The sequence below is a fragment of the Pollachius pollachius genome, assembly GCF_949987615.1.
Source record: "Pollachius pollachius genome assembly, chromosome: 17".
In the NCBI taxonomy this organism is placed as follows: domain Eukaryota; kingdom Metazoa; phylum Chordata; class Actinopteri; order Gadiformes; family Gadidae; genus Pollachius; species Pollachius pollachius.
Window position 1 is genome coordinate 9530278 of NC_136950.1, and position 25096 is coordinate 9555373.

General features: G+C 44.8%; 2 protein-coding genes across 4 annotated transcripts in view; one reads left to right on the top strand and one right to left on the bottom strand.

Moving 5' to 3' along the window:
* Window positions 1-12617, bottom strand: part of smchd1 (structural maintenance of chromosomes flexible hinge domain containing 1) — a 36856-nt gene extending 24239 nt beyond the window's left edge. The window contains exons 1-19 of one of the 2 annotated variants that reach the window (XM_079754928.1): window positions 12372-12617; window positions 11997-12188; window positions 9929-10004; window positions 9401-9559; window positions 8315-8397; window positions 7962-8095; window positions 7603-7717; window positions 7392-7511; window positions 6189-6355; window positions 5993-6071; window positions 4360-4573; window positions 3476-3596; window positions 3001-3184; window positions 2420-2617; window positions 1927-2040; window positions 1231-1337; window positions 806-888; window positions 426-539; window positions 214-291 (exon numbers count right to left, since the gene is read on the bottom strand). In XM_079754928.1, coding sequence (XP_079611054.1) covers window positions 214-291; window positions 426-539; window positions 806-888; window positions 1231-1337; window positions 1927-2040; window positions 2420-2617; window positions 3001-3184; window positions 3476-3596; window positions 4360-4573; window positions 5993-6071; window positions 6189-6355; window positions 7392-7511; window positions 7603-7717; window positions 7962-8095; window positions 8315-8397; window positions 9401-9559; window positions 9929-10004; window positions 11997-12164 — 2314 coding nt within the window. In that variant the 5' untranslated portion in view covers window positions 12165-12188; window positions 12372-12617. The other variant, XM_079754929.1, reaches the window with a different exon arrangement.
* A 3065-nt stretch (window positions 12618-15682) lies between these two features.
* On the top strand, window positions 15683-24786 carry mettl4 (methyltransferase 4, N6-adenosine). 2 transcript variants are annotated; one of them, XM_079754946.1, is made up of 9 exons: window positions 15700-15966; window positions 16154-16219; window positions 16414-16611; window positions 16684-16804; window positions 17126-17195; window positions 17493-17667; window positions 18039-18286; window positions 19199-19302; window positions 23585-24786. In XM_079754946.1, exons 1-9 carry the CDS (start codon window positions 15736-15738, stop codon window positions 23758-23760), a joined length of 1389 nt encoding a protein of 462 aa, XP_079611072.1. In that variant the 5' UTR covers window positions 15700-15735; the 3' UTR covers window positions 23761-24786. The 2 variants fall into 2 exon arrangements, with proteins under 2 accessions (XP_079611073.1, XP_079611072.1); XM_079754947.1 differs by having other exon boundaries at window positions 15683-15966; window positions 16414-16804.
* The last annotated feature ends 310 nt before the right edge of the window (window positions 24787-25096 follow it).

Genomic DNA, 25096 nt, shown 5'->3' on the forward strand with positions numbered 1-25096 from the left:
TGTCTTCAAGCTGTTTAAAGGATCCTTACTGCACCACCAGGCGTGAGGTTGATCAGCCCAGCATCCGCCTTCTAGTGACCATATGATGGCTAAATCAGTCTAAATGAGCCTACCCAGTGAACTGTACCGTATGATGGTGGGTGGACATTTTCAGCACCAGGGGTGCTAAAAGTGAGCTAGAAGCTAAAAGTCTATAGACGAGAGCAGACGTACCCATTGCCTTGAACCAGAAGGCCCATTTGGGTGTATGCTGGGCAGTGTGGGTTTGGATCACCTGGGCTCCGTTAGGACCTGTCAAAAACAGCAATGGCACATGAAAATATAGGAAATACACAAGCTGGCCTAATATTCCCAGCAGGAAAACACCTTTTTCGAACGGCAAATGTGTTGATACACAGAAAATGTGCAGTATCGTAGCATCTCACCATGCCAGACCAATCGCAGCTCCATGACCAGTTTCCTCATGGCTCCCTGGTTGGAGGTCGGCATCCTGGCGATTTCCTCTCCCTTCTTGTTCAAGATGGACACCTTCAGCGGCCCTGGAGGGGACATCACACGGTAGTACCGTGCATAGGAGGGGATGGAGGATAGCGTGGTGTTGGGGTGTTCCAAGCCCAAATGTACTGGGTTTGATCCTGACTGTCTGCAGTCTACCTGTAGGCATCCGTAAGCAACTTGCCCCCTAGTACCGGGTACACACTGTGGTATCATTTACAAACCCTTGCTTTTTGAGCTTAATCAATCAGTGAACAGCCAAACAAACGGAGGAGCTACCATATTGGTCAGAGGACGAGGGGGTCTGTACCTAATCGGGCGCCTGCGGGCATCACTGCATTTTCAGACAATGCGTTCCCTTCAGGCCAATCCAATTGGAGCTTGTCTGGCATCCTGGAACCATAGAACAGAGCAGACAAGATGATGGGGAGAAAGGTTATCAGTAGGCACTTCTCTCTGTAAATAACGACATGTTCTACTTAGAAACCCCCAGTTCCTGTGGATCTCGACAAGCAGAACAAGGCAATAACACTGCCAGGGTAACAACTTTAGGATAAAAGCTTCCTTTATGCTGCATTTAATTATGAATACTACTATGTCTCTAATGAGCTGTCTAGCCTAGCTGGCCGGCGTGTTGTCTATGATGATTAATATTAACATAACTACTTAGCTAGCCAACCCTCTCACTTGACCAGCATGTTGTCCTTATTTATTAATACTACAGTAAACACTCACTTGGTCATCTCAATGTCAATGAATTTCTGGATGCTGGCATTGGTGGCGGTTCTGTCGATCTTGGATATGAAGAAGGTCCTGCGCTCGTCATGAACCTCTTTGGGTTCCTACAGAGACCAACACACCCAGACAGAGCTCAGTGACCGCTTGAGGCTCTCATTGGCGGGATAATGACTCAACCCTGCCCCTTGCATTTGATGACAAAACGAGACCTGTGATGTTTCCACTACCTTATCCCCACCTATGGAGATGTCTGCCAGATGAGCCGAGGGCATCACAATCTGTCAATGATTTTTTAACAAAATAAAGAAGCACACCTTTTTAGTTGTTACCATTTTGAAGGTGCTGTAGGTAACTGAGTTTGATCTGATTCTAGTGGACAGCTCTTGCCTCTGTAAGAGTATTTTAGACTGCTTATTTATTATCACTCTTCCCTGATTGTATTTTGGGCTTTTCTGTCAATGAAAGGTGCGCCGAATGCAACACTTTTTTTCTTTACTTTTCTGCTCTCAAATCTTACCTACAGCACATTTAAGGTGTCATTATCTTTGTGTCATCCTCCCTCAGAAATGTATCTCTGTGTCTCAGACTCAAACTCATTTCTTGTCTTGTTCGCGTGTTGTTTTGCATATCAAGCGTGAAAAGTGCTTTAAGAACAGAGTCTGCTTGAAGTTTGTCCATTTAGTGTTTCCTCACCAGGGAGATCTCCACCCTCCCTCTGGTGGCGTAGACGTCACTGTCATGGTCTCCGTAGAGCAGGAACTGAACGATGTAACCGTACAGGATTGGCTGGGTCCTAAGGGACTTGACCTATCAGGAAGACCCCAAGGCCACGTGGTTATGCGTGAGAAGACTGCCTCATATTTTCATTCATATAAACGTAGATGAATGTGTGTGTCCCCTTTATACGGTCACACAGCATTGTGATCGTCTTTTTGGAGTACATATCCCACTTTTTCCAATGCTTTACTGTACGGACAGCGATTTACAATGTTTCTCTTTCTTCTGAAAAATGTACTTATTGTAAGTCGCTTTGGATTAAAGCGTCTGCTAAATGAACTAAATGAAAATATTCCTTTCTATGAAGTTGTTTGACTTTGTTCTTATTGTTGTTACTTTTTTACCAAGCCTCGATACAATTTTGGCGACATTTTGATGGACAATAAAGAAAGTTGAACGTGACTCCGACCAGCTGTCCCGTTCTGAAGGTCTTGTTGTCCCACTCTATGGAGGAAAAGGTAGCCCAGGGGTACTGCCTCTTCCTGGGCTGCATGTCGGCCCGGGTAATGATATTCTTGAATCCCACAAAGTGAACCTGCTTGTCCAGGTGCTCGTGGCACCCGGTCAGCCACTGGCTGAACTCCCGCTTCATCTGAACCCGCTGTTCCTGAACACAGAGCCAGAGACCCCCCATCAACACAGGCCAAACCACTTACCTGTGGTCAGTGTTATCATTGTTGGCAGTTACTAACGCTTCAATTTCTATTACTACTTCCCGCTATGGCACCTAAATAACCTGTGTGTGAGATCAATAGATTACCATGTTATCGTACCATAAGTGTGTTGTATGCTATATTTTATGTTTAAAATGTCCGCCGATTGGTCAAAACCCGGCCAGCTGGGTTGGGTTTTAACAAAATGCAATAACAAAACAATTCTTCTTTTGGTTCCAACGCAGCAGTGTTTGTAGGCCAAAACAACCACTGTTGATGACGGAAAATAGTAATAATTTTGAATCGACGGACAATGCGTGGCACGGTGGCCCCTTACCTGTCCGTTGACGATGCGTGTGAAGATGGTGTCCTTTTTGTGCAGCTGCAGCTCCAGGTCGATGAAGGTCAGCTTGTTGGTGCTGACCTGGAAACGGTCGTTTGCAAACAGAACCCCAGAAAAGCGGCTGTAGCACTCTAGGGGCAGGGTGGAGTGTTTACTGGGCCGCTTGCACCACTCAAACCTGCAGAAAACACCAAGGAAACACAGTTATTATGTATCTTGGTGTTTAAAGTACCAATAACAACAGTTATAACTATCTAAAATAACAAGAAACCACAGTTATAACTATCTGAAGTACCAAGAAACCACAGTTATAACTATCTAAAGTACCAAGAAACCAGTTATAACTATTTAAACTACCAGAAAACCATTTATAACTATAAAATACCAAGAAACAAAAGTTATAACTAAAAAAAGATACCAAGGTACAACATCCATATATCGTTGAAAACTGAAATCCGGTGGTATTTACTCAGAGAGATTGGTGTATGGGATGAGTCTTCCGTTCCAGAAACATTCAAAGATGTTCCGGCGTCCGTTGGCCTTATTCCCTGCCCCAGAAACCCCGTCCTCCAATTCATCCTCGGCAGGAGCTGGCCAATAAAAACACACATCAGCAGTTTAATGTTTAATGTATCTATATAAGCTATTCCCTACTGGTAAGCGAGGGTACTGCAGATGAGCCGCCAAATTATTTACAACTTTTCCCCTGTGTGTGTATGCATAACAGATGCACCGACCGATACCAGCACTCTGACTCGGGCCCGATACTGTGCTCATGTACTCGTAAAACTTCTCCAGTACAACCACCCGATTATTATTTTTTAAACAAGGTAATTTGTATTATATGATCTCAACATAATAATCTATAGTAATCTCAAATGTTAAAACACAACTGTGTGTGTGTGGATGGTGTATCTTCGTCTGAGCAGCAATTTATTTAATACAATGGCGATAACAAGCCCCGCCCTTTGATAGAACTCTCGCTAAGATCTCAAAGTGTTCAAATTGCTGAAACAGTGGGTTCACTTGCCCTTTAACCCATTTGTGCCGGCTGCTGCGCGGCGCAACAGCCGGCACAAATGGGTTAAACTGTTATGGTATTACTAAGTACTCAGTATCGGCAAATACCCAAATGTAAGTACTTGTACTTGGTCTGAGAAAAAGTGGAATAAGTGCATCCCTAATATATATATATAGATTTTGTTTTAAAAACAATGGTAATGGTATTTTTCCAATAACAGGCATCATTACTGTAATAGGTATAAATAGGCGTTATTTATGGTTGTGTTCCAAAATACTGTGAAGCAGGAATCTTCTACAAGACAGTAGACGTGACCCTCAGGGTGGTCTTACCCGGGCAGGTGTTGAGGACCTGGGGGTAGGTCTCTCGGTCGTAGAGGAATGGGTGGTACCTCAGCAATCCATCCACCGTCCCCCCGGACACCGTGCATGCCTTGAAATTGAACGTGTCCGCAGCCGAGTTTATGTACAGCGTTTGCATGTCATTGTCCACCTCGCGCAGGTTCACCACCCTGGGGCATCTGGGGGGCTTCTCTCGCAGGGAGATCTGCTCACAAGACATTTCCATGATATAGTCATTTGAAAAACACTTCTGCGTTGAGCCACACAGAGACGGGTCATTAGAGGGGCACAGCCCCAAGTACGGCTTCAAATGCAAGTGGTAGGGCTGTAACGATACACCAACTCACGACTCGGTTTGTATCACGATTTTTGACCAACGGTTCGATACATCCCACGATTTATTTAAGCAACACTTATATAACGATGAACTTAATGTAACATTTAATAACAAATAATTTGGAACACTGAACAGATTTGAACAGAAAGAATACTATTAAAGTATAGCAAAATTAATAAATAAATAACCGAAGATTGCAGTTGGAGGATGCTTGCAGGTAGGCAAAAACCCTCAACTAGTTTTGTGGTTTAGGCTTATGTATTTGAAAATATTAATGTCAAATGAATAATAGTAATTTGAATAGTTTGGTAGCACTAACCAGAAAAATTCCCGCTAGAAATATTTGGTGCCGGTCAAAGTGACCTGCATAGGTTTCGTTTTTGGTCAAATATCCTATTATCGCTTCTTATTAGGCTATGTAGCTTAAATAATGACATAATCAGGCCGTATAGAATGCAACATGTTTGATAGCCTATAGATGCCAAATAGATTTGAAAAAACATGAACGTCTGATTTGCAATAACGAGGCATAGTGTTACGAGTAGCGTTTGTGTGTGCACGAGAATGGCAGTGTGTGTGTGTGTGTGTCTGTGAGTGACGTCAACGAGTGAGTTGATGAGCGAGGAGAGCGAGCGGTACTAGTGTGTGTGTCTAGTGAAGAAACAAAAGAGTCTGGTAGAATAAAGTACCCAGCCTGTCAATAATCAGTGGCCGCTTCATTCCGACCTATAAGCAGACCAACTGCCGGTCAAAGCACACAAAACACTAGAGACAGGGATCACACAGGCTATTTTTGCACGCTTGGCCCACTCTGGATAAATGTTGTTCATATCGCATATGAGGACTTGGCAGGTTGTGGAGAAATGCAATCCTCCGTAGCCACGGAGCGCTGTCATCACAGCGAGGGCATCTCGTCGCAGACTTACGGCATCGATAAGAGGAGCGGTGTCAGCAGACTATTATTTAGACCGATTATTAGCAAATTTCAATCTGGCAATTTGACCGGAGAGATACAATTTTGTCTGACATTTAATTTTTCTATTACCGGACAACGGAAACCCTGGCACTAACAGCTCATATTACGTGGCTGGATCTGGACTCGAGGATAATGGGAGTTAGCTTCTGCCTTCTCACACCGCAAGACAGGTTCGTGGCTTTGAGTGTCGCGATTCCGGTTTCGATACGCATCGTTACAGCCCTAGCAAGTGGTGAAAAAAAACCTGGTGGGTCTGGAACCAAAACTGTGTCGGATGGATAGCTGAACAGTGAGAGAAAGGATAGCGTTACCTCAATGTTGATGTTTGATTTCAGGGTGTTGACCTGGTCATTTCCATCAGGGCCGTGGATGTAGTAGTGATATATGTGGCTGTTGAGAAACGAAACACACAACACTCACCTCAGTGAACCTCCACTGAGGTTGAACTCCTGATGAGGATGTCAGGGGGAGTCTGGGGGAGTTAGGGATCATTGTGTGAGGTCTTACGCCAGCTCTCTGGTCCATATGTCGAAGTCGTTCTTGAGGAAGCTGACGTGTTGTGGAGGGATCCCGGTGATTACCACGGCCGTGAAGCTCCCCTTCTCCGTCTCCTCGGCGATCAGGTTATGGAGAAAGTGCTCGGCCTCCTTCTGGACGTGGGAGGAGTCACCGACCTGTCCCGCGGAGGAGACGGGATGTTAACACAGACATAGCCCGACCTGAAGGGATTCATAGAGCTCAACAGTCACTGCCCACTTTTTGCTCCGGTTCCTGTAGTGAATTTCACATTGGGGGAATTTGGGCTTGAGAGTTCTAGGAAGGAGGGAGGTCATGGTCACCAACAAGGCCAACTTTGGGATATTTGGGTATGAGAGGTATATATTCAGCGATGATGTATATGAAATGCACCCCACACCGTGGTACAAAGTGTTGTGAAGCTTAACCCTATTTCGGAAGCGGATATCACATCAACACACACACACACACGCACACACACACACACACACCGTGGGGTTAATTTTATAGTGTATAGTATAGTGCTGTATAGTGTTGTCATTGGCATGGTACACTGCTTCATTCCACGACATTATGGCAAAATCCTAGATGCACAATATGAATGGGATTTTCACCCCCATGAAATATAGTTATTGGCGATAATTTAATATTCTCGTTTATCATCTTTGAATGATATTGTATTTTCATTAAATGATATGCCCTAAAAAGAAAAATTGGGTCAAGGGACAATCTAACCTTCCGGTTCTGGAGGAGCCTGATTGATTTATAAGGACAGTCTAACCTTCCGGTTCTGGTGGAACCTGATTGATTTATAGGGACAGCCTAACCTTCCGGTTCTAGAGGAACCTGATTGGTTTACAGGGACAGTCTAACCTTGCACTTCTGGTTGAACCTGATGGATTTATAGGGACAGCCTAACCTTCTGGTTCTGGAGGAACCTGATTGGTTTACAGGGACAGCCTAACCCTCCGGTTCTGGATGAACCTGATTGGTTTACAGGGACAGCCTAACATTCTGTTTCTGGAGTAACCTGATTGATTTATAGGGACAGCCTAACCTTCCCGTTATGGAGGAACCTGATTGGTTTATATAGACAGTCTCACCTTCCTGTTATGGATGAACCTGTTGGTTTCTAGGGACTGTCTAACTTTCTGGGTCTGGAGGAACCTGATTGGTTTACAGGGACAGTCTAACCTTCCTGTTATGGATGACCCCACTGTAGATGTCCTCGTTGTTCATTTCTTTTCTCTCAAAGTCTTCCTTGGAGACAATCAGCTCATGAACGTCAGGAGAGCCTGTTGACCTGGTGATCATCTGTCAACACAAACAACCACAGTTGAAAGAAACCAGGTGTGGTCTGGTGGTGTTCCTCCTTCCTTGTTACGGCCTGGTGTGCAGTATTTACCCTGGTGGACTGGCCAATATAGAAGATGGCTTGTTTTCCTCCAACTCCAAAGCAGGATATGTCGCTGTTGATACTGCGTGAGACATCTTCCGGCCTAATGTAGCCTTGTTGGTTGCTGTGTTTAAGAAACCAAACCACATTGTCAAAACTTACTTCATGATGTAAGGAGAATTGGCTTTTTTTTATTTGCTGATTTATCACCTTGGTTTGCCTCTTGCATTACTTAAGTGATATCAGGATTTTTTCACAACAGGCATACAAAGCCGTGCTCTCTTGTAATCACCAAGCATGATGGTTCCAATAAGTGACGGTTCTCCTTTGATGAAGACTCAACAGACGACCCGGAGGGAGGAACCAACCTTCTGAACTGGCTGTCTTCTCTTGTGTACTTGGAGAGGCGGTACACGGCCCAGTTGTTAAGCTGCTTGGAGGTCATGCCACTGCCATTGTCTACGAAGACCACCGCTGGCTTGCCCAGCGTGTCATCAAACAGCTGTCACCGTGGCAACAAAAGTGGGTAGATATGAGCGAGGACGAGCGCCTAGATGTTAACTGTAAACAGCTTTCCAACAGACTGGGAAATTGATTAGCCAACATTTCGAGAAGGTAACTATCAACATGGATTACAATTGTTCAACAGCCTTGGGAAGAACGTAGCTGTGACCATCTTGAAGATAAGTAAGAACATGGACTGCTGTCGTCAGACACTAACCAGTCGCAGCTCTATAGATCTCTCCCCGTTGCTGGACGCGGTGGCAGCCAGTGAGTTGTCAATGAGTTCAGCCAAAGCGTAGGCTGAAAAAACATACATTCTGGTTAGCAGCACACAAGCAGCATGTTAGCGTGTTATCAACTATGACAGTGGCGGACTCAGGGGGGGGGGGGGGGGCAGGGACTGCCCCCCCCTCGTGCCTCCATGGTTGAAAAAATTGGCATCAAGAGTGGTGAATACGAGTGGCTGCCCTTTACATGTGAAAAAAATATTGGGGGCCCTCTAATGCCCCTTCCTACAATAAATTATGATGATGAGCCCTCTAGATAAGAAAATTCGATAACTTGCCTTAATTAGTGCCCTCTTAATGCCCTTACAATGCCTCCATGGTTGAAAAAGTGCCTTCTAGAGTGGTGAATACGAGAGAAGGTGCCTTGTTGGCTGCCCTTTACATGTGCAAATAATGAATGGGTGACCTCTGGTGCCCCTTCATACAATAAATTATGACCATGAGCCCTCTAGAGCAAGAATGTGCCCTTTTTATTTTTTCGCACCTGCCCTTCAAACACTCTGAGTCCGCCACTGAACTATGACCCATAGCGTAATCATACAATCAGGGAGGCAATGCTTCAAGTTAATTCACCAAAGCAGAAGCTTTAATTCTGGATGAGACTAGATCAGCATCCTAAACTATTGGTCTGTGTCAGGTGAAATAGATAGCCCGGTTTCACAGCATTCTAACTTTGTGAAACAAGTGAACAGGATATGAGCGTAGAGATAGTATCAAAACTACGAGTCTCGGGTTAGTGGGTTTGCGGTTTTAAGCCCAATCGGGCAACTGCTGTTACATCCATTTGTTATTATTCAGTGCCATCATAATAAAAAAAATCGCCCATGTCTATATCTAACCTGGTCGAGCAGGGTGGTTACACTGCCAGGGTTAGGGGTTCAATTCCCACTGGGGCCACCCATGCACATGCTATTAACGTATGCACTAATGGTAGGGTAAGATTAAAGTGTCCCATCCAATGAAGATACACATTATAAAGGTAAGTTTCAGTGGTCTTGATCCCCATGGTTACTCACGCAGGGCCATCTGTCCCTCACTGGCGTAGTACTCATACATGCCACTGCAGACCAGCGTGTTGTAGTGAGGCGTGAAGACGATTTGCTCTTGGGTTGCCGCCGGCAACACCTGGTGCTCCGTCTGCATGATGAGCAAAGTGTTCCCATCCTGGAGCTCCTCTGCAGAGCAACGACAAGTTAGTACTTTAAAGGGCCACCGTTTGACCGACCGGTGGGAGGGCAGTGACGAGTATTAAGTGATTAATCATGTAACCAACGCTTTTAGGCTTCAAACACAGGTCATTAGGGTGCAGGTAGGGGTTGGGGGGGGGGGGGGCCTTGCTCTGGGATGCCTACAGGTAGAGTGTGGACATTGGGGATTGAACCCAGAACCTTTGTGTGGAGGTCAAACACCCTGACCACAAGACTGTCCTGCCACTTCATTTCTATATATCAACTGTATTTTTTCATGGATTTGGAACGGTAATTTCACCTGACGCAACACAAGTGTTAAGCATAAAGGAAATCAGCAAAACAAATCATACTCACGGAATTTATCAAAATCCAACACTGTTCTGTCGGTTGTCGTCAGGCAGAACCTTTCTGTGGATGGTATGGAGAGCTTCTGCAGGAAATAAACATCAGGAACAACAGGAACCATCGTTACTTTAATCGAAGTGACATAATTTTATATGCTAATTCATGTTTAATATATATCCTAAATAAAACTAAAATATAAAATGGTTGGATGGAGGGATGACGAGGGATGGATGGAATGAGCATTAATAAGAGATCAAATTCATTTATACAATATCAGGAATTACCAATAAATATCCGAAGGTATTTTTTGGGGGATGAGTCTCAGTTTGACGTCAAATCGCAATGCCCTCCTTTTCAGAGGTAGAGTAGCATATAGAATATAGTAATCGTAGTAATGTTGTTTTGGTCAGTTTTAATAATCAATCATGAATTTAAGTTTTAAATTTGTATTTGAAACTCATCAACAGCAACAGGGTGGAGGACGGTGTGAACATTGAGCTGAAGACAGGACCGTTGGAGCATCAGATCTCCAGTGCCAGTGTGTGATCATAGAGCTTTTGATTAAAGCTGACCTGGAGGCAGACAACCAAGGCTAGAACCTCAAGAAGGGTTGGCAGAGGAAGCCACCATGTGGCAGCTGGGGTCAACAGGCTTTCAGCCAGCTGAGCCCCGTTACCAATCACGTACCTGGATTGAGGGAAACCAGTTACCTCTACAAACGTAGGAGAAATAAATGACATGCCAGGTTTATACTTTCAATGTACTGGGTTTAAATGCATTTGGAATAAGAAAGAAACGTCATATTCAGTTGTTTCTTTGGGGGCAGTTGACGACCATGCCCTTTAGACCACTACCTGAGTGAATGCAAGGCTAATCCCCCAACTGCCCTGATGTTTGTTTGGTCCACATCTAATCAACGGCATAGAATCTAATGATAAACTTTTTGGTTGGATTGCTATATGCCCCTTTGAGGCCCTGTCGATAAAATAAGCAAGCAGAGTGAGCAATATTACGCTTGGCAACTTAAAAGGAGAAATGCAGTCTTTAACCCTTTGACATGATCATAATATAGTATAATAGTCAAGGGCACGTGTCAAACACAGTTCTAACCAAATTCATTCCTATCGCCTGTAACTGCACTACGATACCAAGCAAACACTGCAACATGTTCCTGTACATGGTGATGGGTGCATTGCTGCACCACCCACCCCTTCCAGCCACATTAAAGCGTACACTCTGCTTTATTCAAGGACACACCTAGATGATATCCGACAACTAACTGTTTCCGCAGCAGTTTGCTTTGAATATCATTCAAAGCAAACTGCTGCTGCAAACTGCTATCCGACAACTAACTGTTTCCGCGTACTATTGAGGAAATAGAAAAAGAAATACTGAGGAAATTCATCTCAGTATACTTAATGGCAAATTCAGTTTTTAAAGGCTTCCAGAAGGATCTTTACAGGAAGGAAAGTCAACATCATTTTCTCTAAAGAGCTGTGCTGTGATATCAGGTGCATTGTGATTTTATTAAGTGGTAGGTGTCATGTCACAAACAAACAAAATATTAATGTTCCTTATAGACTCACTATTCCCTTCATAGTTTGATTTATTTATTAAATAAGCATTTTAATTAAATAGTTACTGCATCACCTACTTTGGTATTCATTATTGTATAATGATATAGTTAAATTTTATATATATATATAACCCTAAAACTTTTATAGTTTTTGGATATGGCATAGCTTGAGTTTCACACCCCTGGTCTAGGGCATCCGGTCAAAGTGATGCAGCGGTGCAAACCGGTCGCACTGTCTAGCAAATGAAAGTGAAAGTGATGGTGGAAAACTTAATCAAAAGATTAGATACGACACTAGAGATTTGTTGTTAGGATAGAGTGTTGCGCGAATTTTTAGATTGCATCGATTAGCATAAATGTCGACCATTGTGCGTTTCATAAAAAGCAAGCCAAATATATTGTTATATATTTGTTAGAAATAAACAATTAGTACCATTAAGTATTCGTTTTTCTATAATTAAAGTTAGGTAATTTTTTGTTTGATATAAAGCCAAAACTTGCCTCGGTTATAAGTCGCAGAAATTCATTGAAGTCGAGGCCGCTTGTCTCCACTTTGATGGCCTCTCGGGCGACGGAGCGCCGGTCGTACACCATGATCCTCTTCTGGGCTCGTCTTTCTCCGAAGGGCGCCAAGAGTCGCTCATCGTCCGAGGTTCTCTGCAGCGACATGCTTGTCTTGTTGTGGACCTCAAACTATGAGTAAGCAAAAAACAAGTCAGCCACGTTGGACCGCGTGAGGGCGTGGGTTACCGTCCCTCGCGCTGGATAATGTACTCTGCTTAAACTGACTTAATACTTGGCACACACTGTCAAATGTTAAGCATAATAAGTTGTTACAAATCCGTATTCTTCCTGGTCGAGTGACAAGTTACTCACATGTCACGAATGTCCACCCCCGTTGATCTGTTCTTCCGATTTCCGAAAGATGAAAACAAAAAGGGGGCGTGCCTCCGAGAAATTCCGCAAGAAAGCTGGGAGATCTTCGACTTTCGACTCGGAAGTCTGCCGTCCCAGGATTGTGGAACACACCCTGAACACACCACAGGGGACTCCGTCGCCATATTGGAGAGGCCAAGAAGCTCTCCCCTTTACTTGTATTTGACAACAGGCCAGCTGTTATAAAATACAAGTAAAGGGGAGAACTACAGCTATTCTGGGTCAAAAAACACCATAAAGTTAACAATTCTCAACCATATTTTTTTTAACCAGAAAAACCGCGGCTCCCCTGTTTAATTTTAGTTGTTTACAAGCCAGTCATGGCCTCTCCAACATGGAGGCGACGTTGACGTACATCCCAGGAGCAGTGCATTCTTCCGGAATCCACCAGTGCTCCGCGGCCAAGCCTGGTATTGCAGCTGTTTTAGCGGGCTGTGGACGGGTCCCTCCAGTCATGAGTCCCAGAAGTAGATATCTCCGTTCACTCCAATACAAGTGGGGAACAGGAATGTGTCTCCGCAAAAAGAATCTGGATATCAATCAAAGGCTCATAATTATCTTTATACCATGTACTAATAAAATGTAAGTTTTCTCTTTTCAAAACGCCACCTCAAGCGTTTTATTTTATTTATGTATTTTTTGCAGGAGGATGAGTGAGCAGCTGAAATGAGTCGTAGTGAAACAAATGTTGTTTCGGCCCGGCACAATAATTGTTAAATACTAATTGTTGTCCAGATGGCAGGAGGAGTGTAATTGAAAGATCACATAATAAAGAATCATCGGGGGGTTATTAACTTATACTTCCAATGTCGGTAAACAATGCGACTGTGCTCGCTGAGATGGGTATTCCACGAACGGAGGTTTAACAAACAGAGTGAACGCTGAATTCTAGGTTGATTGACCCTGTGCCAACTAAACCAGAGCTGTAGGTTCCACCGCACAGGTTATGCATTAGTTCAATCAACACGGGGTTGGTTAACACAGGGTTGTGCGCGTCCACGCCAAACCTATAAAGACGTGATGTATGGATCATGGAAACCCTGATCGAAATGGCGAAACGGGCCGCTTATTTCAATGAAATTGAACTCCAGGTTCTCCTGGAGCTATGACGAGGAGAAGGACATTATCACAAGAAAAGGGAACGCTAAAGCATCTGCAACCCAGAGAACCAAAGCCTGGCAGCGGATCGCTGACCGCGTAAATGCGTTAGTTACAAGTCAAAAGCATGATACTTAATATTTGAGCCATGAATCTATTAATATCCCAGTCAAGCATTCTTAACGTTCCTACCACATAACCCTTTTCTTCTAAAAAAGTATGTACTCCGATGGCCCCCAAGCGGTCAGCGGATCAAGTAAAAATGAAGTATAAAAACATACAAACTGGTAAGCTTTTCCCACCATCGTATTGGTATATTTTGTCAGTCCAGCATTTAAATTGTCATACCATATTTGTCACTCCTGCATTTAAATAAGCCCTTTTTTTTAAGCCAATCGTGAAAAGGCCGACAGTCGGCCGACTGGATCTGGTCCTCAAATTGTCTTGACCCCGGTGGAGGAGCTGGCAATAGACATAATTAAGGGCGCCCTGGCATGGAGGGGGTACCTGGAGGAACCTCCTCAGAGAGTCAGGGGCCATGTGAGGGTACCCCACTGGTTGAATGTAGGTTTTTCTGTTTTTCTTGTATTTTAGATTTTGTTGTCTTCGAAGTAACACATGCAAACCGTGTGCGTGCCACAGCGAAATGTTCCAAATGTTTTTTTTTGGTAAATGGGTAGAAAAGCTAAAAGTGACCATTCATTAACTTCACATATCAAGATGGATTGTAATGGAGCCGCCGGCTACGATCGAACATTCTCTAGTGGATGTAAGTCCGTTAGGACTATTTTATACGTTCTGTTGTAAGCGCCTCTCGGCATAGTACTCAGTGGAACAACACAAAGATGAAAGATGAAGACAAAAAGGGGGCGTGCCACCGAGAAATGCCGCAAGAAAGCTGGGAGATCTTCGACTTTCGACTCGGAAGTCTGGCGTTCGAGTATTCAGGAACACACCATGAGCTTGGCGCTGCATAGACGTCAATAAACAATGACTTTTCTTAAAGCGACAGTACAGGTATAGTAAACACATTAACATTGGAGTTTGAACAGGTTACAAAAGGTACCTTGAACATAGCTTAAACACATACTGGCTTCATGTTAATCAGTATTTGGTGAAATTTCAATAAAGTTAAGACATGTAATTTCACCCTGGTTACACCATGGACATATTATAGAATGGACACCGGATTCCAAAATGGCGCCCATTCATTCCTATGTAAATTGCTCAATGCGCAGGGCAACATCAAGCATATGTTCAATGTTATTGCTTATGAAACAGATTCCATCCAACTATTTACGAAAAATGTTATCAATAATTTCTATACAAATAAATGGTAAACCAGCAACGAGGATTGGGTAGCTTACACCAACATTGTTAACTGTCATACATAGCTAAACAAGCTAAACAAACAATGAAAAATTAAATACACAACTGAAATGTTTATTAGGCTATTAACAATATTATAAAAATGATAACGTAATGCAACCGTTCTTTGTCTTTGGATCTTTTGAATAAATGGATCAATAAATGGTGAATCGCAATCAGAGGAACGTGAGAGTCATTGAGCAGCAGCTGAACTAGTCCAAAAATCCCTTTATCACTAAAACACTTTTAGTGATAAACAGTCGCCACAGTGCCTAAAAACCATCAACATCATTCATGTTAAGTCAAAGGAAAAACCTCGGACACGAGAAGTTAACGGAGCTGTGCACTAGGCCCTCTCGAATGCCGGGCTGAAACATTTGTTTCACTACGACTCCTTTCAGCTGCCCACCCCTCCTTCTCCAGCAAAAAATAACATAAAATGGCTAATAAAACGCTTGAGGTGGCGTTTTGAAAAGAAAAAACTTACATTTTTTTTAGTACATGACATAAAGATAATTATGAGCCTTTGATTGATATCCAGTCATGTTTTGCGGAGACACATTCCTGTTCCCCACTTGTATTGGAGTGAACGGAGATATCTACTTCTGGGCCCCTTGAATCGAGGGACCTGTCCACAGCCCGCTTAAACAGCTGCAATACCAGGCTTGGCCGCTGAGCACTGGTGGATTGCGGAAGTATGCACTGTTCCCGGGGGCTTGGGTTACACACGCACTCGATTATTTTGTTATAATCGAGTGCGCATGCGCCCCGGTAGGTTTGTTCCCCGTTGACATGTGTTCGTGTTGTGAAGGTTGGGTCGTGGTTTGATAGTAAAATCATGTCGGTCGTAGTACAGAACAAGAACGGGTGGGTTCTGGATCATTGTTCCCTGATCGACCGAGGTCTAACCCGCTGTGTTCGGTGGAGGGGAGGACAGAACGAGGAGATTAGGTGTTGCTTTAGACGGCAATGCTTCGACGCTTTAAAACGACCATACGGTGCAAATAACTCAGTGAATGTAAATACGGATATCGAGGCAAAGGATAGTTCACTAGTAAAACAATCGAGGGTAAGCATGTATGTAATAACAAGTGTGACATGATCATATAAAATGTGCACAAGCGATAACATAGTATGATGTTTAATAGGATTAAATTAGGCCAACTAGTTACTTGTTCACATATATCCATGTTCCAACTGGTTCAAACTCGCCGTTTACTTGTACTGCCGACAACAAACTATTCATTTATGCCCAGAAAAGGAAGAGGAAACATGTTGATTTGAACCAAGGAGAGATCGATGCCCTTGCCTACCATGAAAAGGTACATTACTCTATGACATCTTGACATCTCAATGACATCTCAATCTCAATGAATCTCAATGAAATCACCATGAAATAGATCCTCTCCATTATTTGTTTTTAAACAATAATACAGTACAGTTGGCCATATGCAATTCTTCTGGACAGTTTCATGCTTTGAACTTTGTGTAAGTGGTGATTTTACATTAAGTGCAGGTCCGGGCTTTCATTCTGGAAGGGACCAAATGTTTAGTGGAGGCTGCGAGGCCACTTGGGTACCTGGATGACTCGTCGAGGGACGGCGGGGAAGTGGAACTTGTCCCCATCCCGGACTGTAACCTGGCGGCGCTCTGCGACATGGCCAAACGGCTCCCTCTAGCGGACGAACAGGATAATGACGATGATGTCGACGAGGTAGATGTCCCGGTCCAATTCCTCCCCGCAGAGGGTGTCTGTAGCACGTCACACCTCGACTTGTTCTCAAAGATAACGGAGTGTAACGCTGACTCGGCTGTGGCGGTGAACTTAATGGGAGCCGATTACATCATACCGCCACGCACAAGCTTCCTGCTGTCGGACTTCACCAGAATACAGCCTCTCGTTCACTGTGAGTACTTTACTATGTGTACACGTCTGTACAGTACTATGTTTACACTCTTACTATGTGTACACTCCTGCAAAGTCTACACTCTTGCAAGGTTTACACTCCTGCTTTGAGTACACTCCTGCTATGAGTGCACTCCTATGAGAAGTGCACTCCTGTGAGTAGTGCACTCCTGTGAGAAGTGCACTCCTGTGTCATGAAGGTTTGGAAGTTTTACGTCCTGGAGTTGAAATTGTCTGTCTTCCCTGGTTTGGAATTGAAGTTTCCCCCAACACACACATTCCTTGCATTCAATATTTACTTGACTTCTTGTTTCCCGCACAGATAGGAAGAAATTTGACCTGATCGTTATGGACCCGCCTTGGGAAAACAAGTCTGTGAAAAGAAGTGGAAGGTAAACACATTATTTCACTTGGCCAAAGAGGAGAATAGTATTGAACAAGACTAGATTGTCCAGCCTGGGCCAGACTGCTTTTCGCCTGACCTCTGAGCCGATTAAAACAGTATATTGCAGACAGCTGCGGATCACAGAAAACCAATATATAAATAACGTATTTGATTTCAGCAGTGATAATTCTTCTGTTTCTAATTACTGTTGAAAACTGGACAATATTCACTATTCTCCCAGCCCTTGTTTGCCACACCAGGCTGTGCTCTGATTTGCTGGTGTTCATGTCCTGTTCTCTTAAAGGTATAGTAGCCTCCCCTCCACACAGCTGAAACAACTTCCTGTTCCTCTGCTTGCCGCCCCCGGCTGCTTGGTGGTTACCTGGGTTACCAACAAACCCAGCCTCCTGCGCTTCGTGCGTGATCAGCTGTACCCCCACTGGGGGGTCCAGGTCGTGGCGGAATGGTTCTGGGTCAAGGTGAGCAGCCGATCACAACGGGGCAGAGCCAGGATAGACAAAGTGGTGTTAGGGTGGAGATGAACTGAATATGTCATAAATAGATGGGCATATCTAGACCTCTCCACTCCTCTTTCTGTCTTTTCCCTTCTGTCTTTGATCCTGACTTTCTGTCCCAGAAACTGTCCCTGTCGCCGCTGTCTCTCGCTACCTCTATAACTGTCTATCTCTCTCTCGCTCGCCCACTCGATTACTTATAATTCTATCTATCTGTAGTACTATCCCTCCATGTCTATTACTATCTATATAATCTCTCTATCTCCATCTCTATATTTCTGTCTCTCTCCATCCACCTTTGTGAACATCCCTTCCTGCATCTCTCCCCCCTCAAGGTGACTACAGCAGGAGAGTACGTTTTCCCGCTGGACTCTCCTCACAAGAAGCCCTACGAGGTTCTCCTCCTTGGACGTTGCACCCCTCCCTCGCCCCCACCTCCTCCCTCACCCTGCCGTCCTCAGCCACCCTCACATACTGCCCCAACCCCACATCCTACCCCACCCTCACCCCCACACCCAGATCCTCCTCCGGCCTCTGATCCAGATCCTCCGTCAGATCCACGTCCCCCGGACCCCCAACGCAGGTTTGTGGGGAGTTTTATGGAAGCGGCACGTCTACCACACTGATTCATTATAAACTTGGGGATTTGTTTCAATTTGTGACATCACAAGTGGACTAAAGTGAATCTTCATTCAGCAGGCCCTTTTATCCAAAGCCTCTTGCATTGAATTCAGATCTGTGTCCTTAGGTGGTAGTATGGAAGAAATTAATAACTATATTCTAAGGCAAACCTTGATTATTATTAGGCCTATATATCTAATGGTAGAAAGCATCTAAAAACGTCCCTGGACTCTTATCTAGGACTTGACACATCATCAGGGAGTCTGGGGTCTGAGCGTGAGTTAGAGGCCAACACGTCACCAGAGGCTATGGGGTCAATGCGTGCTGACGTCAGCCCGGTGTTTTAGATTAGTGTTGCCAGCCACTCGCTTAAAGAAATTTATGACTGATCGGTCATGGGTGGCCGTGGGCGGACACCTCAAACAAGAAACAACTTTGTATGTGAGGATAAAAAAGAGGCCGGGATCTGTTGACCGGCAGTGCTTTGCAAACTACTCGGCTTTGTTGTTGTCTTAACGATAAAGTCTTTTTGTCATACTTGTTCCGGACCCCTCGATTTCTTTTGCTCTCTTAATTAGTTGAAGTGATAGAACGTGGTTATTTTCTACCACAGTAGGTAGGAGTCAAGGTCTCCTGCTTAAGCAGGCCACAGGTGGGCTGAGGCCTTGGCAGGGGGGTAACGCCGTAACAGTCCCAACCATAGTGTGCTACTAGACTATCCTGTTTTCCAGGGTATCCTAGCTTAACTCGTAGCCCTCGGCACACATGGTGCTAAACATTTTACAGAGGTGCATAAAACTTTTGGGTTCTGGGTGTGTGTTATTTTGTGAATACTGTTCTGGGTCATTTGGAGCAAACTTGATGTGTCTTGCAGCAACAGCAGACCTCAAGAGAAGATTGAAGAGCTTCCTGTGGACAATGGTCGCCTCCTTGTGAGTGTCCCATCGGTGTTCCACTCCCAGAAGCCCTCTCTCTCCGGTAAGGCTCTCCCGGGTGCTTCACCAAGATCTGTGCTCTACAAGAGATATGCTTTTAACCGCCACTAGAGGGCAGTGTAGCTGCATTAATATCATTAATGTTTTCTAGAATTGTGCAAAAAAAAAGACTGGAGACTCATAGCCTTGTGATCATGGAAAAATAACCTCTTCAGTTTTAATTAATACTCTATTTATTTGTACTTTTATGCATCCCCGGTTCACTTCTAAACCTGTCATTCACTTCTTGGGAACTTTTGATTCATTTAACATAAGAGACTGGCTTTGCAACATTGATTAGTTGTACACTATAGATTAGTTTGCAACATTGATTTGTTTATTCCTTTGATATATATTCCTTTTCTTTCGCTTCCATGGATCGTGGCTTGACTACAGGAAGCTGTGTCGATAGGTGGGGGATGGGGTGGCCTCAGCGAATATATGAATGTGAAGAACATGCGTGACGTCAGTCATGAGGGATGGTGTTGGAGGGAGAGGCATCAGGAGATGTGTATCCGTCACAGTCTTTGCTACAATAGGTGCGCATTTTAATAGATCTCTCCTCGTCATTTGGCGATACATTACCTTTTAAAACCAAATGATGTCTAAAGTCGAAAGAATAAGTTATGTGTGTTATTTTTGGAAAGTCTCTGCTGAGATCCATTATGAGCCTATGGGGTCTGTTAGTCAGGGTCAGTATGGTCTGTTGGTCAGGGATGGCATGGGTCTGTTGGTCAGGGTCAGTATGGTCTGTAGGTCAGGGTTAGTATGGTCTGTGGGTCAGGGTTAGTATGGTCTGTAGGTCAGGGTTAGTATGGTCTGTGGGTCAGGGTTAGTATGGTCTGTAGGTCAGGGTTAGTATGGTCTGTGGGTCAGGGGCTGATGGTCAGGGTTAGTATGGGTCTGTGGGTCAGGGTCTGTTGGTCAGGGTTAGTATGGTCTGTAGGTCAGGGTTAGTATGGTCTGTAGGTCAGGGTTAGTATGGTCTGTGGGTCAGGGGCTGATAGTCAGGGTTAGTATGGTCTGTAGGTCAGGGTTAGTATGGTCTGTAGGTCAGGGTTAGTATGGGTCTGTTGGTCAGGGTTAGTATGGGTCTGTGGGTCAGGGTTAGTATGGGTCTGTTGGTCAGGGTTAGTATGGGTCTGTGGGTCAGGGTCTGTTGGTCAGGGTCAGTATGGTCTGTAGGTCAGGGTTAGTATGGGTCTGTTGGTCAGGGTTAGTATGGGTCTGTGGGTCAGGGTCTGTTGGTCAGGGTTAGTGTGGTCTGTAGGTCAGGGTTAAGATGGTCTGTGGGTCAGGGTTAGTGTGGTCTGTAGGCCAGGGTTAGTATGGTCTGTGGGTCAGGGTTAGTATGGTCTGTTGGTCAGGGTTAGTATGGGTCTGTGGGTCAGGGTTAGTATGGGTCTGTTGGTTAGGGTTAGTATGTTCTGTGGGTCAGGGTTAGTATGGTCTGTGGGTCAGGGTTAGCATGGGTCTGTTGGTCAGGGTCTTTGGGTCAGGGTTAGTATGGGTCTGTGGGTCAGGGTTAGTATGGGTCTGTGGGTCAGGGTTAGTATGTGTCAGTAAGGGTTCATTTTATTTGAACAGCTAGGTTACTAAAATATGAATATGTTATTGAGCTTACAGAAGTATACCTAGATATACCAAAGCACTAGCACTGTGGTGTATCTAGCCTGTGGTGCATCCAGCCTGTTCCGGGTCTAAAACCTGGGTTCTCCATCACTCTGGCTGCAGAATAGATCAACGGTGGTGGTGCTGGTGGTGGATTACTTGTCAGTAAATGTCAGGGGGAAGGGAGGGTCTGTGCCCCGGCCCCTGCAGGGGGTCTTGGGTGAAATGCCAGCAGACATGAAGTTAACCACAGTGGACTGGTGAGGACCACCAGCACCGCCCTTCTCCTGGGACCCCTGGAGGGTTCAGCCTTCAGCCTTTAGCTCCGACTTCAGCCCTGGACCTCTATCCCTGACACCTCACCCAACATAGCCAACGAAAGAGTTACGAAGGAGATGGGAGATGGAGGCTGTGAAGCCCCAACCCTGTGGAGGAGGAGGAAGAGGAGGAGGAGGAGGACTCAGGATGGAGATTAGTCTGGAGGTTGTCATGTATATTCTAGGGCAACAAGAAGTAGTAGTAGTTATGGCCGTGAAATGCTTGAATGTAATGCAATCACAACCATGTGACTTAACTTAATAACGTAGTGCAGAGTAGGTGAACTGAAATGTACTGTAGATAAACATTGTTGTGTCCAATGTCCTCTGCCTAGTGTTTTGTCCTCTATGTCTTCATCAAAAGATAGACGGAGACTTGCCAGATATGCTGCTTCCACATCTCTGTCTGTCTGTCTGTCTGTCTGTCTGTCTGTCTGTCTGTCTGTCTGTCTGTCTGTCTGTCTGTCTGTCTGTCTGTCTGTCTGTCTGTCTGTCTGTCTGTCTGTGTCTGTCTGTCTGTCTGTGTCTCTCTCTCTGTTTGTGTCTCTCTCTCTGTCTCTGTCTCTCTCTCTCTCTGTGTCTCTCTCCCTCTGTCTCTCTCTCTGTGTGTCTCTCTCTGTGTCTCTCTCTCCCCCCCCCCACATCATTATTATGCAACGGTGTGAAATGTAAACTTTTACTTTACTTTTAGAGTGGTGTGTGTGTGTGTGTGTGTGTGTGTGTGTGTGTGTGTGTGTGTGTGTGTGTGTGTGTGTGTGTGTGTGTGTGTGTGTGTGTGTGTGTGTGTGTGTGTGTGTGTGTACGCATGTTGGGCTCTGATTAGCTCTCTGTGGCTCATGATCCAGCTTAAAGTCTAGGCTAGGTTTCATCACTATCACACTGAAATGGGCTATACCTCCTGCCTACCTCGTGTACACGGTGGATAGAGTCAGGTACCCAGTAGGAGAGATGCACCACAGCCATGCAGTTTAACCGCCGAGTGCCTTCCATCTTTTCAAAGGAAAGTAGCCGCACATCGAGGAGATTACCACCATAAACGCGTTGTAATCGACACAGTGGATGGTCGGTGAAGTGAAACACTAGTGTACTTGATCTGCCATGGAGATTGTGCTGCTCCCATTTGCATGTTGAAGGTGTCCGCTGCCGCTAGCTGTGGCCCCCAGGTGAACCTAGGCTCCTCCCCGTGAGTGACATCCCTCTGTGCAGAACAGCGACTCCCCTCCCCCACCCATCCCCCTCCCCCCCAGTGCTAGTCCCCAGCCAGATGGTCTCACACGGCAGTTATGCTTTGAATGTAAATAATGGAATGTTGAGCTCCATTAGAGTTATTATAATGTTTAATTATCAATGCTTCCCTTAACACCTGAGCCACAGGTGTTCTGCCATCCCCTACCAGGATGGCGTGTATACATTAGATCGGGGCTGTATTGATCTTTCCCAGTCTGTTCAGAACCAGTTTATCTGAAATTCTCGTCTCCATATTTTTTTAAGGTTTATTTGAATAGGGACAGATACAGAAACATAGACAAGTGTGAGTCAGACATCCGATGTTTGCATCATAGTATTTCTAGTCAAAGCTTATTTACGATACTTGTCCCTTGTTAATTGAGTGGGCTAGCTAACAAGCTTCTCTGTACTCAGAATGAGTGGGGGGGAAAGCTCCCCCTGTCTGTACCGGGAAGGATCACTGTGACAGAACCACAGCCTCAACACTGAGACTGTGTTCTGAAATAAGAAACTAAAGATCTTTTAGTTCAGTCCTGGGACGAGTGGAACTTCTTCTGAGAGATGTGGAGGAGGGAGACGGAGGGGGGGAGAGAGACGGGGAAGGGCAAAGGGCTGTCATCGGTCATGCTGTTGGCTGCGTGTTGTTTGAGGGCATGTAGGCGTGCACGGGAAGTTGTGCGAGTGAGCTGGCAGAGGTGCGTGGGAGCAGGGAGAGATATGTCAGGTGAGCACATCCTGTGACGACCTTGTGCACGGGCTGAAGGTTCATTGATTAGATTAATCAATTATCACGCGCTACAACAACGGACCCAAGAACCTAGGAAGTATGACGGTAGACTAAGAACAGCAGGCTGAGCGCAGCCCTTTCTGTTTAACAACAAAAGTATCATTCTCCCAACTGATAGCCTACTGGTGATTCACTTTTTTCTTTGTCTCTCCATCTCTTTTTCTCAACCTCTTTTTGTTTCTCTGACTGCCACACCTCTCTCCCTCTCTGTCTGACTCTGTCTCGCTCGCACAATCTCACTCTTTCTCTTTCATGCTCGCACGACCTCGCTCTCTCTAAATCTGTCACACTCTCACTCTTTCTCTCCCTCTTTCTGTCTCACTCTACCTCTCTGTGTGTATTAGAGGTACTGAGGCCCTATATGGGGCCCAGGGCCCGTCGTCTGGAGCTGTTTGCCAGGAGTCTCCAGCCGGGCTGGACCAGCTGGGGAAACGAGGTACTCAAGTTCCAGCGCGCAGCGTACCACCACCTGAGCTCCGCTAGCGGCCCCGTGGACGCTTCCTGTGGCGAGAAGACGTGACCGTGCACAGATTCAACCTCGCCAACGCACCGTCACCACAGGCCCCTCCTCCATTCAACAGACCTTCCCCCTTCTTAACAGGCCCCTCCCCGTCCTCAACAGACTCTTCCCAGTTCTCAACAGACCCCTCCCCCTTCCCAACAGACCCCTCCCTGTCCTCAGCAGACCCCTTCTTCATCCCCATAATGGCAACGGTGTCCACAGGTCTCCCTGGCACCTTGGTACCCCTGTTCTCCATTTGGGAGCATTCGTGTTATTTTCTTCACGCTTGCTTTCCTAATCAGAAACATAGCCGAGATGAAAGTGAATTTTTGTGGAACATGGATCGAGGTTTGAATTTTGATTTAAGTTCCTGTTTTATCATCCCATTTATCGGCCCTCCTCCCTGATACTTGCATCTTTGGACGTTTGATGATTTCTATTTCAAGCTGTTTATTGGAAGACGTGTTTTGTGTCTTTGGCAATAGAGAAGTAAAACATTTTTATATTAAGATGTGCGTCATTGGATTTTCACTTTTGATTATTTCAGATCTGCAACATCTCTTAACAAATTTCCAATACGGCTGATTGCATTTTCATACTAATTCATCATGCTACTTTCTTCTACTGTCATTTGGAGTCAGTTTTTCTCAATATAATTTAACTCAAACAATTTGTATCTTATCTCAAATCCAAACAAACTAGATCAAGTTAATTCCTGTGCGAAGATTTACAATGCGGTACTACATTTGGACTTGAAACTCTGATTAGCTGTATGCCAGCATAGCAATTGTTTTCGGATAATTACTGAACAAAATGGCCAACTCTAAAACAAAACCTATGCCTTTACTCAATTGGTTAGGCATGGCTTTCTCCTGCATTCACACGTTTTAATGTCTTCATTTAAAGTCTGGTTTATAGACCACTTGGAAATGTACACCCAACACAACATGCGTATACCATTTTCCAGTGTGTCTTTTCAAAGTACAACATAAAAAGTCTGTTTCAACAGAAAACGGAATGACTCACTGTAGTTCATAATTAACTTTGTCCAAATGTTGCAACACGTTATTTATCCAATAATGGATCTAATGGTTGTTATTGTTGCTATAGTACTGTTTTGAGAATAAATGATCCATCATAAATGCACGTTCATGAATGAATGATTAGTTTCTGGATAACAGAAAATCCTATGGATTGTGAGCTCTGACTATAAAGGCCTGGCTCTGTTGGTGAAGACTTGTTTGTTTGGGTGCCAGACAGTGGACGTGTCCTTGTAAACGTCCTAATAACAGCGGAAATTTACTGAAGAGAATTAACTGTGGTGAAAACCAAGAGGAAATGTATACGACGTAAT

Excerpts from the sequence above, each read along its gene's own strand:
- mettl4 (XM_079754947.1), top strand. The coding sequence starts at position 15,736 with ATGTCGGTCGTAGTACAGAACAAGAACGGGTGGGTTCTGGATCATTGT. Across the intron at positions 17,196-17,492 it reads TCTGTGAAAAGAAGTGGAAG|GTATAGTAGCCTCCCCTCCA; the intron begins GTAAACACATTA and ends GTTCTCTTAAAG. Across the intron at positions 19,303-23,584 it reads CCAGAAGCCCTCTCTCTCCG|AGGTACTGAGGCCCTATATG; the intron begins GTAAGGCTCTCC and ends TGTGTGTATTAG.